Genomic DNA, 16,525 nt, shown 5'->3' with positions numbered 1-16,525 from the left:
AGAATCAAGCATGATAAGGCCAAAGGAGGGGGGGGGAGATGCATTTACAGAGACAGAAAAGCAAAGATTTCACAGTGCAAAACCCTTGCCATCCTGCCACTTCTGACTGCCCTCCATGGCAGCAGGCCACCACTAGCTTCTGCTCCCTTACTCATCTCTGTAAAATGGAAGAATGATATATGGAATCCAGAAGTGGGCAGTACACTGAAGAACAAAGATAAAAGCTGGCTTTTCATGACATGCGTGAAAATTCACAAAGGGATTTGTATTGTATTACTCCAAGTAAAATCTGGCATTGAACAACAAAAACTGTTGATGCTTACAGCTCATGACTGGCTAGCACTAATCTGGCTCTGCTATAACAACTCTCCGGTCTGAGTATCACTATCCCTGTGGATCAGATGAGGAAATGGAGGCCTGCAGAGATTAATTTGCAAAGACTACACAGCCAAGAAGAAGTGGCAGAGCCAGGATTTGAATCCACAGAATAAGTCTACTTATAGGTTAGTCTTATTTTAGTCACTAACTAAAGAATATCTCTATTTCAGATCCCCAAACTTCATCTTACATCTGACTATTGCATTTCATTTGGGGCATAGCCCATGACAAAATATTAACAGTTCTCAAAGAGCTACAATCAACAGGAATTAAACTTTAAGTACTAAAAGTGACACAAAGTGACAAGCTGAAACCCTAACTTCATTGAAAAGTCACCCCATCTTCTTTCTCTTTTTAGCTTTTTTATTCTAACTTTTCCCTTTAATTTCTTTCTACCCATTGCTCTCTCCTTCATCCTTGAGACCTTAAGAAATACAGATAGAAAATCAGCTGAGTGGTATACTGAACAGACCATCACAATACTGGACTCTTGAATCAGAAAAGTTGGGTGCTTGGAGACAGCTATACCTCTAATAAACCATGTGATTTTGGCTTGGGAATTAAAAAAAACCAACTTAATTTCTTTGAACCAAAGTTCCTCATCTAAAAAATTAGAGACTTGAACCAGATGGTTTCTAACAGCCCTTCTCACTCTAAAGCAGGATGCTGCTGCACGTTGCAATACTTGTTTTTTAAAATGAGGAAAAAACCTTTGCAATCAATTCTTACTTAAAAAATAATTTGGTCCTTTTAGGTAACTTGTTTTTAGCTTTTCCACTTGAATGGCCCTTGATTGCTTTCCTCAGGGAACTGTATAGTCAATTATTTTGTAGTAACCTATAAGGGAAAAGAATCTGAAAAAGAATATATATATATATATACACACACACACACATATATGTATATATTAACTGAATCATGGCTGTTTGAAAATAACATCTGAAAATAACCCTAATGTAAATCAACTATATTTCAATTAAAAAAATAATCCAAAGGCTGGTGACCCTCAGCAGAATGAAGGGCCACCACTCCCACGCAATACCATTCAGAGCGTCACAACTGAACCTGCTATCTAGGTATTTCTCATCTTGCCACAAGAATGTCTGCTTGAGTCGGTGGTCACAGACACCAAGACACAGAGCTGGTCATATACTCCCACTGGCGATGGATGGGGTGGGGGCTCCCCCAAGCAGTGTGACATCTCACTCCCTAGAGGGAGCCTTCTGGGGAAGTCCACAGTTAAATCCCAAACCTGTTTCTGCAGGACTGCTTCCATCATGTCATTACCCTAGTTGCCCATGCTCACTCTCTGCACAGTAACCAAATCTCTGCCACCCTCATTCTGCTCACTGTTTCAATGGAAGTGAGGCTGCCATGAAGACTTTTTCAAAAACCCAGTACACAGTAGGGCCTCAGGAATTTTGCTTTACTTCCCCTGTCCCATCTTCTCTTTAATACACTTTCCTGTGGGAGCAATCATGGAGGGTCTGCTTGTTTCCTGAGGACAAGCAGAAGAGTTGGACTTTACAGGTGTTGCTGAAGCCCCACTTTATTGTTGTTTAACTGGCCTTTTCATTAAAAACAAACAAACAAAAAAAACTCTGCCTTTCCAAAACTAGTGATGCCTCCGTGTGAGCATACGTGGATGTTGGTGATTACATACAATCCTCATGCTAGAGCCTGGGCCCTATGACCCCAGGGTCCTGGGGACCCTGAGAAACACGCAGCTGGGGAGGGCAGGCAGCGTGTTTCCAGGAGGCCTGCTCTTCCTGGCCCTGGAGCAGCAGCACCAGCTGACAGGGGGAGAGTGACTAGTCAAAGAGCAGAGTAATTAGCTGCGAGCAAAACAGTCGTGGGAGTGTGAAGTGCGGAGGAGAGGAAAAAAGTGACAGAAGAGCATTATCTTATTTTGTTGAAAATTGTAGCAAGGTGTTAATGCTTCAGCTGTTCCTTTGAAGTTGTCTCTAAGGGAGGGAAGGGGAGAGCAGGCTTCTGGATCTCCAGAGGCATGCAGGGCATCATTTCAGACCCACCTAGAAGGTCGGTCTCAGGTGGAAACTCTAGTGAAAGGGCCAGAGTGCATCTCCGAGGCCCGCAGGGCTGTGCAGTGCGCTCATCAGCCCCCCATCCCACGCCTTCACGGGGGCAGGCTCCTAACACTCTTCTGTCCCAGCACTGCCGGCTCCGTGGCTACTAGAGGATGACAGTGATGCCCCAGAAGCTGTAAGGGGTGATGAAGGAAAATACAGCTTACCCACAGAGGCTGTGCTGGAGCCGGCCAGCCCTGGTTTGCAGGGTCAGACTCTGAGCATCCATTCCATGTGTGCATTCAGGGGTGGCATGTTGGGGGCTTGAAATCAGCCACAGCGGGAGTATCTGCACCATGGGAATCAGCAAATACTACAAACCAAGGTTCTTTTCCCCAGAAGGCCAGTTTACCAGCATATCCTGCTTCCACTGGTACACAGGGAAAGGATTTCTGTCCCAAGCATACAAAACTAAGAGTTTGGATTCTCAAGTTAGACCTGGATTTGCCAGATGAGGCTGGGGAGTTACTAACCTTTCTGACTGTGGGTTTCCTTTAACTAGGAGTAATATTAATACTATTACTTCACAGGGATGTTACATGGATTAAATTTGCTAATCCATATAAAAGTGCTTTTTTCTAGGGCCTGGCATATTAAAGTAGTAACTCAGCAAATATTACTTGTTTTTATCAATACACCACAGCAAATATATCTAGTCTAGTATTTTGTGGTAGACAAACCACCTCCTGTCATGGACCCTCTTTCTAGTAACTACTATTCACAGTTCAGTGTCAGTATTGTTGCCCATTCCATCCCATTTCCTCTCACATACACATCTATTTCTCCCTCCCCGTGAACTGAAGAGCCAAGAAACATGGGGAAAGACCCCTGAGCAGACAGATGGCATCTGACGATCAACAGGCTTCCTTTTGAGTAGATTAGTCCTTAGACCAGCAGCCTCTGTACCTAAGGCTGTCAAGTTACATGAAAAGTGAAAGTGAAAGTCACTCAGTCGTGTCTGACTCTCTGCGACCCCATGGACTATATGGCCCTTGGAATTCTCCAGGCCAGAATACTGGAGTGGGTAGCTGTTCCTTTCTCCAGGGGATTTTCCCAACCCAGGTCTCCCACACTGTAGATGGATTCTTTACCAACGGAGCCACCAGGAGACCCAAGAATACTGGAGTGGGGAGCCTATCCTGTCTCTGGCGGATCTTCCCAACCCAGGAATTGAACTGGGGTCTCCTGCATTGTAGGTGGATTCTTTAACAGCTGAGCGAGCAGGGAAGGGAAGCCCAGGCAAGTTATATAGCTTGGTTATTTTCTCCAGTTTATAAGTGACTGCTTAGACATATAGACTATTAAGTAGACAATTCACAGCAGAGACTATGGGATGGAAAACAGGCCAAAGAAAGAGAAAGAGGATCACAGAGCACTTGGAGAATGCTGCAAGGACCCAGTTGCCTTTCCGATTGCACTCAAGAGTCATTCTTGAATTGCAGTTAAGCAAAATACTTAACATTCATACTATGTGCTTGAGGAAATGAAGGTAGTTTCAGAATAAACCCTCCCTGCCCTCGAAATAGCTAAAACAAAAAGTTCTGGACATAAATTTTGGTTTCCAGGGAAATCCAGTCATCAGAAAGGGAGCAGTTCTTAAAACTATGAGAGAAGGGGATTTTCACCACATTCTGACATCAGCACATCCACCTAGGAGGTAAGCAGTACTAAATACTAAATACTAAATCCTGAGCTCAGTCTGGTCTGTAACACTTGGTCTGAAGAACTGAAGTACACCGATACTGCCACTGCTGCTTACTGTTTAAAGGGCACAAATAACCCATCCTAACTGTTTACACATTCTATAATTTGACATTTGTGAATCTATAAAAGCTCAGGTGCAAGACTGGTTCTGTTTTGGGGAGGGGGGGATAGCATAAGAATATTGTCTTGGCCTTAGAAAGTCTAAGCATTAATTGCCAAAGCCTAAGAGGAACCCTTAGAAAATAATGGGTTTAAACCAAACTAACAGATTGAAAAAAAAAAAAAACCAAAAAACCTAGCAAAAATAGCATGTGCATGTTCAAAGGAGGAAAGAAACAGTTGATTAAATCTGTTCCATCAGGAAATCTCCCCAGAGACAGAGAAATTAAATTTTCAACAGTGCTGCAGGCTTGGCAGAAGCTGGGAGGGGTGGGGAGCTCCTGGGCTCCCCTTTGTGAAGTCGGGGAACTACACTGTCCCGGCATCATGAGCGGGTCTAGCTTCTCTGAAGTCGATTTCTGACATATGCAGATGCACTTTAAGAAAAAGCTTGGGAAGTCACATTCAGCCCTCCAGGCTGAGACAGCAAGGGTCAAAAACAGTACTTCAAGAGTTCTGGACAGCAAATGGCTACAAGTGGGAGATGCAGGAGAAGCAGGGTCACGGAACACAAGAGAAAACCGTCCAGCAGTTTGTCATGCTGAGTGTCTCTTAACATCAAATGTTCCATGTTTCTCAGCTACTGGAGCAAGATGTTAAAGCGGATATTTACCAGACTTCTCTGTCTGTGATGGTGACTTTATATACCCAGAGATGTAAATCCTGGGAATGGTCCAAGCTGGTGATTCCTTCCAGCTGCTGTTGCCACATGCTGAAAGGGAGCTGTGTCCTGAGTCAGACCTTCCGTGGAGGGAACTTTCAGCATCGCCTGTAACCGAGCGCTCTTCACACCCCCCCACACACTCCCACCCAGTTGGGGAATGTTCTCCATGCTACACCAATGGCCCCGGACTCTCAGACCTACCTCCGTGGGGTGCAGTCGTCATGTGGGGGGATGATGACGACCTTCACTGTGACCGATGTTCTCAGGAGGTCGATCATCTGCTCGTGGCTCAGAGTGGCCACGGCCACCTTGCAGATCTCTACCAGCCGGCTGCCCTGCCTCAGCCCTGCCTGCCAGGCATAGCCGTACGGCTCCACATCTGCCACGATGCCCTCGTAGTTGACATGGAAGCCGAGCTGTCCCAGCCCATTTCTTCGCAGAGTCATCTCTACCGATTCACAGCCTTTTGACACGAACTAGACAAAGAACACAAAAGACATCACAGTCTGATGAACCCACTAGGGTCTTAAGTGCGTGGCCAGCAGGGTTATTTCTGAACACTCTAACGCCAGCTGAAGAGCAGGCTGGTTATTTTGCCTTCACTAATCTCCATTCATTAGGCCCAAAGGAACACACTTGTTGTGTCCAAAGAACTCAATGGCTTCTCTGAAGTTACAATGAAACCTCTAACAGAGACCTACAGGGAGCTGGCGGTGAAGAAAAATGGGTGTTCTGCTACTCATTTTGCCCTTAAGACATTCAAAGCAGCAGATACTCAAGCCAACAACTGCTTTCACCCGCTGAAGCCGACTGGCTGGCTACATCATCAGTCACCACGGCAATGGGATCAGGTCACATGCAAATGAGTTTCCAACAAAGATGCACAGTCAGGGTGTCTTCCCCCACTTGTTCTGCTACTTGTCCTGCTGAAAAAAATGATGGGAAGCGAGTGTGACATAAACTCTGGCTTCCTTCCCACCATGAAGGGAGTTTTCAGAGGACCTAATAAAACAGGACGGGCTTCTGTAACTTGGCTCTCACCTGCATGGAAAGCTTGATGACAGGGACATGCACATAAGTGGAAGGAAAACACTGACCTGAAGCCTTCTGACAATCTCTTTGATGTCATCATTGCTAACGAAACTCTCCACGGACACACATTCGCCTCTCTCGTAGAAGACTTTGAGGCTGGCGTCGGTTGAAGTCCACCCGATCACGTCTCTGCAGGAACAGTTGAAAACCACACTCTTCGTTTCCTGCTCGATGAGGACGACGAACTCATTGGAGACCCCGAGGAGGCAGTCCATCTCCATGGCCTTGTTGTAGTCCTTGGCCCGGACGGCCCACACAATGGCCCCCATGCTGCTGAGCTCGGCTCCGGGGTATGGCTTCGACTTCTCCTTCTTCTTGGAGGCCAGGGAGATGAACGGAAACTTGCCGGATGGGTCAATAGGCGTGTTGGTGACATTCTTCTCTGCCAGGTCTTTCAGGTATTCCTGGCGGGTCCGGGTTGCCATGGCCCGGAACTTCTCCGACTTATGAGCGGCGTTTTCTGCATTAATCACTTTGGCCAAAAGGAAGTCCCTGAACACATTTGACTTAGGGAAGGTGACCCCTTTGGGGATGGGAGGTCCAAAAGAAGGCACGTCTCTGGACCTGGTGACAGCCACACTACAGAGAGAAAGGCCAGTGAGAAAGAGGCTGGTCAGCATTTCTCAGACTCACAGCAGGAGGGTAAAATACACTTTCTCAAAGACAGAGACAGCCTTCAAAAGGAAAATAACTGGCATCTTCCCACAAGGAACAACACACACTTCTGCTTAACACGAGCATACTTTTCCATTCAATCATGTTTAGGACTTAGGAAACAACATTTTTTCTAGGTCAAAATACCCAAAAACTTAAGGTAAAAACTTTCATTAACAGGCAGTAAATCAACCATAACTCCATGAAAAAAAAAAAAGATTTAACTGTAATATTCTTTATAAGAGACAGCATTTAAAATACTTAGTGATTATTCCCAAGTGGGGAGGGGCAGTTACTATAACCACATTTCAGAACAAGTATAGGTTTTACAGTAGGGCTTCCCAGGTAGCTCAGCGGTAAAGAATCCACCTGCCAATGCAGGAGACATGGATTTGATACCTGGGTTGGGAAGATCTCCTGGAGAAGGAAATAGCAACCCATTCCAGTATTCTTGCCTGGGAAACCACATGGACATAGAAGCCTGGTGGGCTACAGTTCATGGGGTCACAAAAGAGTCAGATACGACTTAGTCACTAAACACAGATTCTGGAGAAACACAAATGCAGTCCCCATTTTAGACAGGATGACCACAGAAGTCATCTTCTAATGCAAATATCCAAAGACATGTATTCAAAGAAGAGGAATGGATTAAAAAAAAATTAAACATATTGTTTTTTCCTATGTGTCAGGCCTTAAGCAACCAGTTCAAAAAGCATGAGTTTATTTTATTTTTTAAATTATCTCTTATTAAATTGCTTTGGCTGCACCAAACAGCTTGCTGGATCTTAGTTCCCCAACCAGGGATTGAACCTGGGCCTCAGCAGTGAAAGTGCCAAGTCCTAACACTGGACCACCAGGGAATTCTCCCAAAAGCATAATTTTAAAATGAAATTTGATATTTGGATAAGAGAAAAGGATTATCATTTTTATGTGGTAATACCAGCAGTGCTTTAAAACCATATTTTTAAATGAAGCTATTCTTTGGTCCAAATTCTCTACTTTTGGTATTTGATTCTGATGATTGGTAGGGAAAATACGTTCCTTGCCCCATTCCTTTAAGCAAGATTGAGTTAAGAAAGCCTGTTCCAGTCACTGCCTTTGCATCTATATTGCTAAAATTGGGTCCAAGACAAGGCTCTACAAGTATCTATACTAATCTATTATTTTTAATCTCAAAAGGAAAAAGACTTAAGTTTTTCCTAAAACAACAGAAATTAAATGAAAGTGGGGCAGTATAATGTGTTTTATATCATATTTCAAGATCTCCTTCCAGGACCTGAACAAAGTTTGAGAGGACTGGAAATGATGATTCTAACAGATCAAACATCCTCTTTTCAAATTATCCAACTATTTAAAAGTGAATCAATTATGCAACTGTACTAAGAATACAAAATCTGTTTCTCTAGAATTCTCAGAATAGAAAGGACATAATCAAAGAGCATGCAACTTTCAAATTAAACTTGCACAGTTTTTTTATTTCAAGGGTTTGCTTGAAGATACTTGGCTATGCTTTTCCAAAAATGATTACTGCTTGTGAAAGTAGGATAAATAAATAAAAATCAGCATCCTCAGGAGACAAATTATATATTTTGTCAGAATATGCCACAAGATGGCCTATTTCTGAAAATGGCTTTTTACAAATTTATTAAAAAAAAAAAAAAGACTACCTAGTTGATTTCATGACAAAGAAAGGTGGCAGGCAACATCCCATTTTCTAACTGGAGATGAGAATTCACAGAAACCTCCATCTGCACAATAGCTAATTACATCAGTATTAGAAAGGCAGTTTTTCCTGCCTAATGTGAACTGTCTGGCTTGAATGCTGACAGCTGTATAATTTTAATTTGATCTTTTTTTTTCTTCAAGTCAAGCAGATGATGCTAAAATCCAGATTCACTTGCTTTTCTAAGAGGAATCCCAGAAGGACCCAGAAATACTTTCCCTTTTAAATGGACAATTTCTTCTCTTGCTAATTTCATATCATTATTCTTTCTTAAGAAACAGCAGAGATTTTATTTTAAACAAGGAGAGAAAAATGTTTAGCAGAAGGTGTTGATATGGGCACCATCCATCCACTTGCCCCTTAAACTCATGGGTTGTCTAATAGATCTATTTATTAGCTAATAGAATGTTAGACAAACATATATTGAAAACCCACTGATAATTAGAAGACTCGAGAATGAACTATAAGGGAAAAAAACCTGAACCCTTAACATATAATTATCAGTGATTCATCACGGTAGGGAGGTAAATGATACAGACACTAAAATCAGCTTTGCATCATTAGAAATAGAATCCTTACAGAAGATGAGGAAGATGATACCCTAGAATGCTCTTTTCAAACAAAGGGTTTTATGTTGGATAAATCTAACTTTCAAGGTTTTCTACAAGGTTAAAAGCTCATTAATTTAGATGCCACCAATTCTGAACTCTTGATAATAAGGTCTGTTTTAAGCTAAGTAGAAAGATTTTTTTTCTTTGCCTTTATAAGAAAAGAAGCCTTTCTAGAATTTCAGTGTGCTATATATAGGTACTTGAGATGAATTAATTATAAATGGCTTTCGCTATTTTTAAAAGCACATTCCAAAGAGCTTCTTGGCCACACTTAGCCTAGTATGCAATGCTGTATCTCTTGAGAAATAATACATTCTTTAAAATCATAGCCATGCCTTACATGCTCAGCACTGTCAAGGACTGTGAGGGTTATCTACTCAAGTGGGTTATCTGGAAGACAGACAGAAGATCAAAGGCTGAAAGGGTTATGGAAAGTCAGCAGTGGGTCGGGGGAGGACACTTAAGAGAAGTCAGGGTTCCTCAAGCTCTTGTCAACAGAATCTTGAGTTTCATCTTAACATTCATCTTGATTTTGCATTCCACTGAAGAGTATCTATATTCATTTTAACAAAAATCTGTTCTGTTCCCCTCATCCTGAAACCACTGAGGGACCAGGAAGGTGTTCTCTTTCACTCTGCCGTTTGACACATCCCTGAACCTCCGTCTGAACAGCTGGTGCATTCTTCACTTCTCCAGGAAACAGACTCGGAGAAGTACAACAATTTCTCAGAGCTTGTTAGAGCGAGCCAGGATGGGAATCTGAGCTTCCGGATAACCGGCAGTGTGACAAGATCACATTTACTCCCTGGGTCTATGTTTTTAAATTTCCCTCTCTTAAGGTGCTTGTGAAAGGGACCATTTACAAGAATCACACAGCCAAAGAGACCACCATTAGGCCGCTGCCAGTGGGCCTGGGGCTTTGCTGGCATCAGAGACCTTGGATGAAGTCACAGCTGATACATGGGAATGTTGCAGAGACATCTAAACAGAGGTCTCAATGAAAAAGAGTGAGACTAAGACTCTTGAACTTCTGAAGCACCATGGCAACCGCAATAAAGAACGACATTTAAAAGGAAGGGGACTTAGCATCAAAACTGTTGAGCTTAAAAGCTCAGATCAGACTGCCAGCTTGGGGAGCTTTCCAAGAAAGCAGACTCTGGCAAAGGACAGGAAAGATGAGCGGCAGAACAAATGGGCACCCACTGTCCCCTCCCTGGGGGCTCTCTACTGCTAACAGTCTTCAATCACCAACACCTGACTATATGCCAGGACCAAGAGTGAGATGTCACAGGCTCAGTCTTCCAGAAGCTCAAATCCTGGTGTGGGGCTACCTCTGCTGGGCTGAGCACTCTCCTGGGGAGAGTTCAGCATGCTACTGGAACACAAAAGATACTTTATCCAGTCCTGGGAGGTCAGGGGAGCCCTCCCAGGGAAAAGAAGAGCAGGCATTCCTGGATGAAGGCGGGCCAGGGTGTGTGAGAGAAGAGGCACTCTTGCCCAGAGAGTGGCATGTGCAGAGAGGAAGGGCTGATAAGTAGCTCCACGATGGGGGGTGAGGGGCGGGGGTGGGAGGACTGGGAGAGGGGCCAGCAGATGCTGAAGGATAGGAGAGGCCAGAATGAAGGACTCCACGCAGTAGGCTATGCCAGGGAGTCTCAACACTGCCTAAATGGTTTTCAGCACCAAGAGTGACATTTTCAGAATCTTGTCGTAGAGAGGTCAGCCACCCGGGACAAGAAGGATGCTGATTAATGATGGCTGGGAATAGACTTTCTGAAAGAATTTCACCACTTGATCCACTCTGATTTTTCTTTTGTGAGACACAGTTGATTTTTCAACTGTGAGACACACAGCTGAAGCTTAAGTATTTGTTTATTTTTATTCAAGAGAAGGAAAGAAGAAAGGCATGGTCATTTAATGTGCATATACCACATTCCCTGCCTACACCAGATACTTAGGGAATTTTTAGGTAGGGGTCAAGCAGTCTTCTACTGCACAGAAAGGGAAATTTAAGATCTGAGATGTTTAACAGTCCGGTTTGGTTCAAAGTGCTTTCTGCACTACATCATCCTGACTCATTTCAACATTTACTACATCTCAACCAGTGAATATGGAAATCTTCCTGAGAGGAATAATATATATATATATATATACTTCCTAACCTGACCACAATTTAGTATCTGTTTTGAAGATGAGTATTTATTAAAACTACTTATCACAACACTCATTTTAAAGTTAACAATAATTCTTTAATTTCATCAAAAAGCAACTTTCAACTGTTAAAGATGTCCTAAAATTTTTAGAGTCTGCCTGAAATGGATCCAAATAAGGCTCATAGATTACAATTAATTAATTTTATCTTAAAATTCTGAACTCTGTTAATGCTCCTCTACTTTTCTCACTTCACCTCCCCTTTATTTCTAGCAATTTATTTGTTGAAGAAACTGGGCTACGTGTTCCAGAGTTGTCCAGAGCCTGAATTTTCCTGAATAAAAATATGTTCTGTGGTCTTTTATATTTCTTGCAACTTGGCTTCTCTAGATGTTTGATCAAATTCACATTCAATTTTGGAAAGAGGGGTAAGACTGATTTCTAGATGGGGTTGTGTTCTTCCATTATGAGACACACATTTGTCTCTTTTTATGATATTTGCAGCCTTTGATGATCAATGCCTAGATCCATCCATTCATTAGCTGTTTAAAAAAATGGTCATAAAATTTCTGCATTGTGTTTTTATAAATTGAGGCCCTTGGGGTAAATGGCGTACATTTGGTTGTTTGGTCCCAAGTCAAATGACCTTGGATGGCTATGCTTATTAAATCTGTACATTAAACATGACTCATTTTTCTGTATCTCCCTTTATCAGTCATCACTTATTGATGCTTTCAGTACATCCTTGCCACTAAATGGTTCATCTTTTTGATTTGTTGCTTCTAATCTATTCTGTCAACTGAAATCAGACAATTAAGCTCTTTGTAATGATACAAGTGAATAGAGACCAGAGGGCTCTCTTATCAGGTATGGTGATAAGCTTTAGTACTCAGACTTAGTGATTAATTTGAGTTCTTGGCTATGTCTACTATTCAAGGTTAACTAGACTCTGGAATTAACTTGGATTAGTCAGATTTTCCTGTATAAACATTCTATTATAGTTCCCAGGGTGATACAGCACACATTATTTCAGAGTCTCATTTCCATGTTGACTATAGGGACTGTTTTTTTCCTCTCTGCTCCCCTGTTGAATCCTAGAGCCTAGAATACTGACTAGCATATTTTGATTAGGGCTGCAAAGAACTAGCAAAAAAATAAATGAGTAACAATAAACTCTAAATTTGCATTTTTGTATATAAATTACTTTGCATGTTGACAATGAGTGAGTTTTCCTAAAAGTCTATTTATATGGTGTCTGAAGGCCTAGGATTTCAAGGACCCCTACAGCCCACTAATCTCTCCAACAACACAGCCTTCTTACTGTACTTACCAGTGTCCTTCCTGCGTTTGTGTGTCCATCTGTACCGCTATCCACCACCTGACTCACAGAATTATTTCAAATTTGCCACTGAATCCCACCATCTGTGCTATACAACATACACTGAATCTTATTTTCCCAGCTAAACGTTCTTTGTATCTTTAGCCTGTACTGACCCCACAACTCTCTACACAATTACAGCAAGACACTCCTTTGAGGAACTAACTGTCCACACTCTCTGGGCACCAAGTAGATGTCAGTAAATAAATGTTGAGTGTTCACAGTGGAGAAAGCTGGGAACAAGAGACTTTAAATGAGGGAAAGCATTTGAATAGTCTAACTACATCTCTTACAGATAAAATTAAAAGTATATTTAAATAAAATTTGTATAAATTAAATGTATCACTAAGCTTTCCCATCAGAGTCTCCCTAATGAAAGAGGTCTAGGAATTCATATCCCTAGTAGTTTGGGGGAGGGACTGGAGTATGAGAAAAACCCACATGTACGAAAACTCTTTGAAGACCCACACTTTATCTTAAAATTGGTACAAATTTTCCATTCTACTTCCTAACACGTTTTCATGAGAAAATAAACCTTCACATCCCTTTCCCAAGCATTAAAGACTACAAGCGAGGTACCCTAGTTATTCTGGGCCTATAAACATCTGGCATCACCACATACCCCAGGAAACATGTCTACCTGAATTTGAGAAGGACTGAGAAAAACCCAGGTACCCAAAGTTTTTAACAGGAAAAGATCACTACTATAGTTCCAAAATTCACAGTGTACTGGGTTTTCAAGCAAGCTTGGCAACTAGGGAATTCGGGATGAGCCCATGTCTTGTGAGCTGGGGAGTCCAGTGTGCTCCTGCAAAGGCATCAGCATCACAAGGCGGGCTAAGAACATGTGGTCTCCAGGTAAGAGATTAAAAATGAGAGAGAGGAAAAAAAGAGCAAGCAAAAGTCATGATTTTCAGGCTGGGGAGGAGAGTTTGAAAAGAATAAAACACATATCACTTCCTGCACCAGTCAAGTATTGAAGAAGGCTCAGACAGCTTTCCTCCTTATATCAGTGTATTTAGACTTGCACCAGACATACTTCCAGTGGCTATTAAGCACTGAAAATGTGGCTAGTACGGTCAAGGAGTGTTAAATCATACTAAATTTCTTTTTTTTTTTTTCCATTTATTTTTATTAGTTGGAGGCTAATTACTTTACATCATTACAGTAGTTTTTGTCATACATTGAAATGAATTAGCCATGGATTTACATGTATTCCTCATCCCGGTCCCCCCTCCCACCTCTCTCTCCACCCGATCCCTCTGGGTCTTCCCAGTGCACCAGGCCCGAGCACTTCTCTCATGCACCCAACCTGGGCTGGTGATCTGTTTCACCCTAGATAATATACGTGTTTCAGTGCTGTTCTCTTGAAACATCCCACCCTCGCCTTCTCCCAGAGTCCACAAGTCTGTTCTATACATCTGAGTCTCTTTTTCTGTTTTGCATATAGGGTTATCGTTACCATCTTTCTAAATTCCATATATATGTTCTTTTTCCATTTATTTTTATTAGTTGGAGGCTAATTACAATGTTGTAGTGGGTTTTGTCATACATTGACATGAATTAGCCATGGACTTACATGTATTCCCCATCCCGATCCCCCCTCACACCTCCCTCTCTACCTGATCCCTTTGGGTCTTCCTAGTGCACCAGGCCCGAGCACTTGTCTCATGCATCCAACCTGGGCTGGTGATCTGTTTCACTATAGATAATATACATGTTTCGATGCTGTTCTCTCAAATATACTAAATTTTAAAAATTGTCACTTGATTCAGTTTTCCAAAAGTCTTTTAAAAGTATGCTTGGAATAAGCTATCATGAATGTACTTTTCCAACTGCAATTTTTGTGATATCTAAATACATATTATTTCCAATGAAAATTGAGCATCCTAACTGAGGTGAGCTGTAAATCAAAAATGCACTTGAGATTTGTCTTGGTCCAAAAATATGTAAGATTTCTCAATGATTTTTAAAATTTAAAAATTATATGTTGAAATTATAATATTTCGATATCACAGGTAAATAATATATATTATTGGGTCAAAATACAGTCCATGGGGTCACAAAGAGTTGGACATGACTGAGGGACTTTCACTTTACATTGGGCAAAAATCTACTGGTAAAATTAATTTTACCCATTTCTTGTTACTTTAAAAAATATGGCTATTGGAAAATATAAAATGAATATGTGACTTGCACTATATTTCTACTGGACAGTGATTTACTAAGACAAAGACCTTTAAAAGAAGAATCTCTTTTTAAAAGAAAAGTACATAGCTTTCCATTCCCCAAACATCCTAGAGATGATTCAAAAACAGGATTTAGCTTTTTATCCACAAAGTCATATGAAATTCTTTGCAGGAATCCAGTACACAGAACATTTCCATTGCTTGGGTGTAATTTCTAAACTCAGTTATCCATCCCAATTACAGTCAAATGTTCTACATTAATTCTTTCCTTCTACACCTAACTAACGCAGCTTTTGGAGACCATATTCTTGCTAAGAGGCTTCAGTTCTAGGCTTCCTTTGCTTGAGTTTCCATCCACCGAGTCTAGGAAACTACAGACCTCCCTGGTTTGGGGGTTTCACATAGACTTGGCATCTGAGAAATTCAGGAAGAGCCTGCAGGTTGGCAGTAGGGGAGCAAAGACCCTATTTCACATGGCATGGGGTGAGGCAGCAGGGCCGAGTGGTTAAGAGCCAAGACTCTAAAATTAGACGTGGTGCATTCAAACCGACACTCTGCCCAGTACCAGCTGACCTCAGGCAAGTTACCTATCCCCACACGCTGAAGTTTTCTCTTCTGAAAATGGGGATTAAAACAGTACCCACCTCCTGAAAGTGTTAGTCGTTCAGTCGGGTCCGACTCTATGTGACCCCATGGACTGCAGCCCGCCGGGCTCCTCTGTCCATGTGATTTCCCAGACAAGAATACTGGAGTGGTTTGCCACTTTCTCCTCCAGGGTATCTTCTTGACCCAGGGATCAAACCTGGGTCTACTACATGGCAGGTAGACTCTTTATGGTCTGAGCCACCAGGTAAGCCACTTCATAGGTTTTAAAAATGGAGTGAGGCAATGATACAAATAAGATACCTAAACTAGAGCTGGGCTTATCAGGAGCTCATCAGACGTAGTTACTGTGGAATGGGCAGGGATGATGGCAGTCAATAGGGGTAACTTTAACTTGTCTGTTCCCTGAACTTGCTTGTTTTCCTATAATTAACCTGCCTTACCCCTAGGATTAGACAGTTGTAGATTTCACAACAAACCAATTAGCAGCCTAGGTTGGCCACTTTCTGTATAGATGGCTACATTAAATAAAAAACAACTATTCAAAATTAACAAAGCCTTGTCTCCCAAATTTCAGGGGTGGAAAAATACAATAAACTTTCATATTCTAAAAGGACAGATTCCTCTTAGGACATCTTACTCATGCTAGAACATCCTCAAAACATCTTGGCATGACACTCATGTCAATCCAGCATCACAGGTTCTTACTCTCTTCAACACTAATCCCCTCCAGGATTCCTGCAGAAGCCACTGCAGGTAGATCTTGAATTCTGTAACTCGTAAGACTACATCAATGAAGGACATGGAAACAATTCCACCAAACACAAAGCCTCTAAGACTGAATTCAGAAATGTTACAGTGAATCAAATCAGTCTGAAGCAAAGGTTTGGGTTTTTAAAAATAATTGCAATAATTTTTTAAAAATTAAACTTCTCTTTGCTACTTATTTGGCTTCCCTTGTGGCTCAGCTGGTAAAGAATCTGCCTGCAAAGTGGGAGACCTGGGTTCGATCCCTGGGTTGGGAAGACCCCCTGGAGAAGGGGGAGGCTACCCACTCCAGTATTCTGGCCTGGAGAATACCATGGACTGTCTAGTCCACAGTCCACGGGGTTGCAAACAGTTGGACACGACT

The 16,525-nt window shown here is 42.0% G+C and overlaps 1 protein-coding gene and 1 non-coding gene across 9 annotated transcripts in view; both read right to left on the bottom strand.

Moving 5' to 3' along the window:
• Positions 1 to 16,525, bottom strand: part of SIPA1L1 (signal induced proliferation associated 1 like 1) — a 493,843-nt gene that overhangs the window by 63,560 nt on the left and 413,758 nt on the right. For all 8 annotated transcript variants that reach the window (XM_070469567.1, XM_070469568.1, XM_070469569.1 and 5 more), the window contains 2 exons: positions 6,090 to 6,663; positions 5,194 to 5,468 (listed from right to left, as the gene is read on the bottom strand). In XM_070469567.1, the coding sequence (XP_070325668.1) occupies positions 5,194 to 5,468; positions 6,090 to 6,663 (849 nt within the window). The remainder of the gene's footprint in view (positions 1 to 5,193; positions 5,469 to 6,089; positions 6,664 to 16,525) is intronic.
• On the bottom strand, positions 7,528 to 7,598 carry TRNAE-UUC (transfer RNA glutamic acid (anticodon UUC)). The gene has a single exon. It is a non-coding gene; the product is annotated as a tRNA-Glu (tRNA).

Source organism: Odocoileus virginianus, chromosome 6 (genome assembly GCF_023699985.2).
Source record: "Odocoileus virginianus isolate 20LAN1187 ecotype Illinois chromosome 6, Ovbor_1.2, whole genome shotgun sequence".
NCBI lineage: Eukaryota > Metazoa > Chordata > Mammalia > Artiodactyla > Cervidae > Odocoileus > Odocoileus virginianus.
Note: the sequence above shows the minus strand (reverse complement) of the source record. Positions and strands in the feature narration are given on the sequence as shown.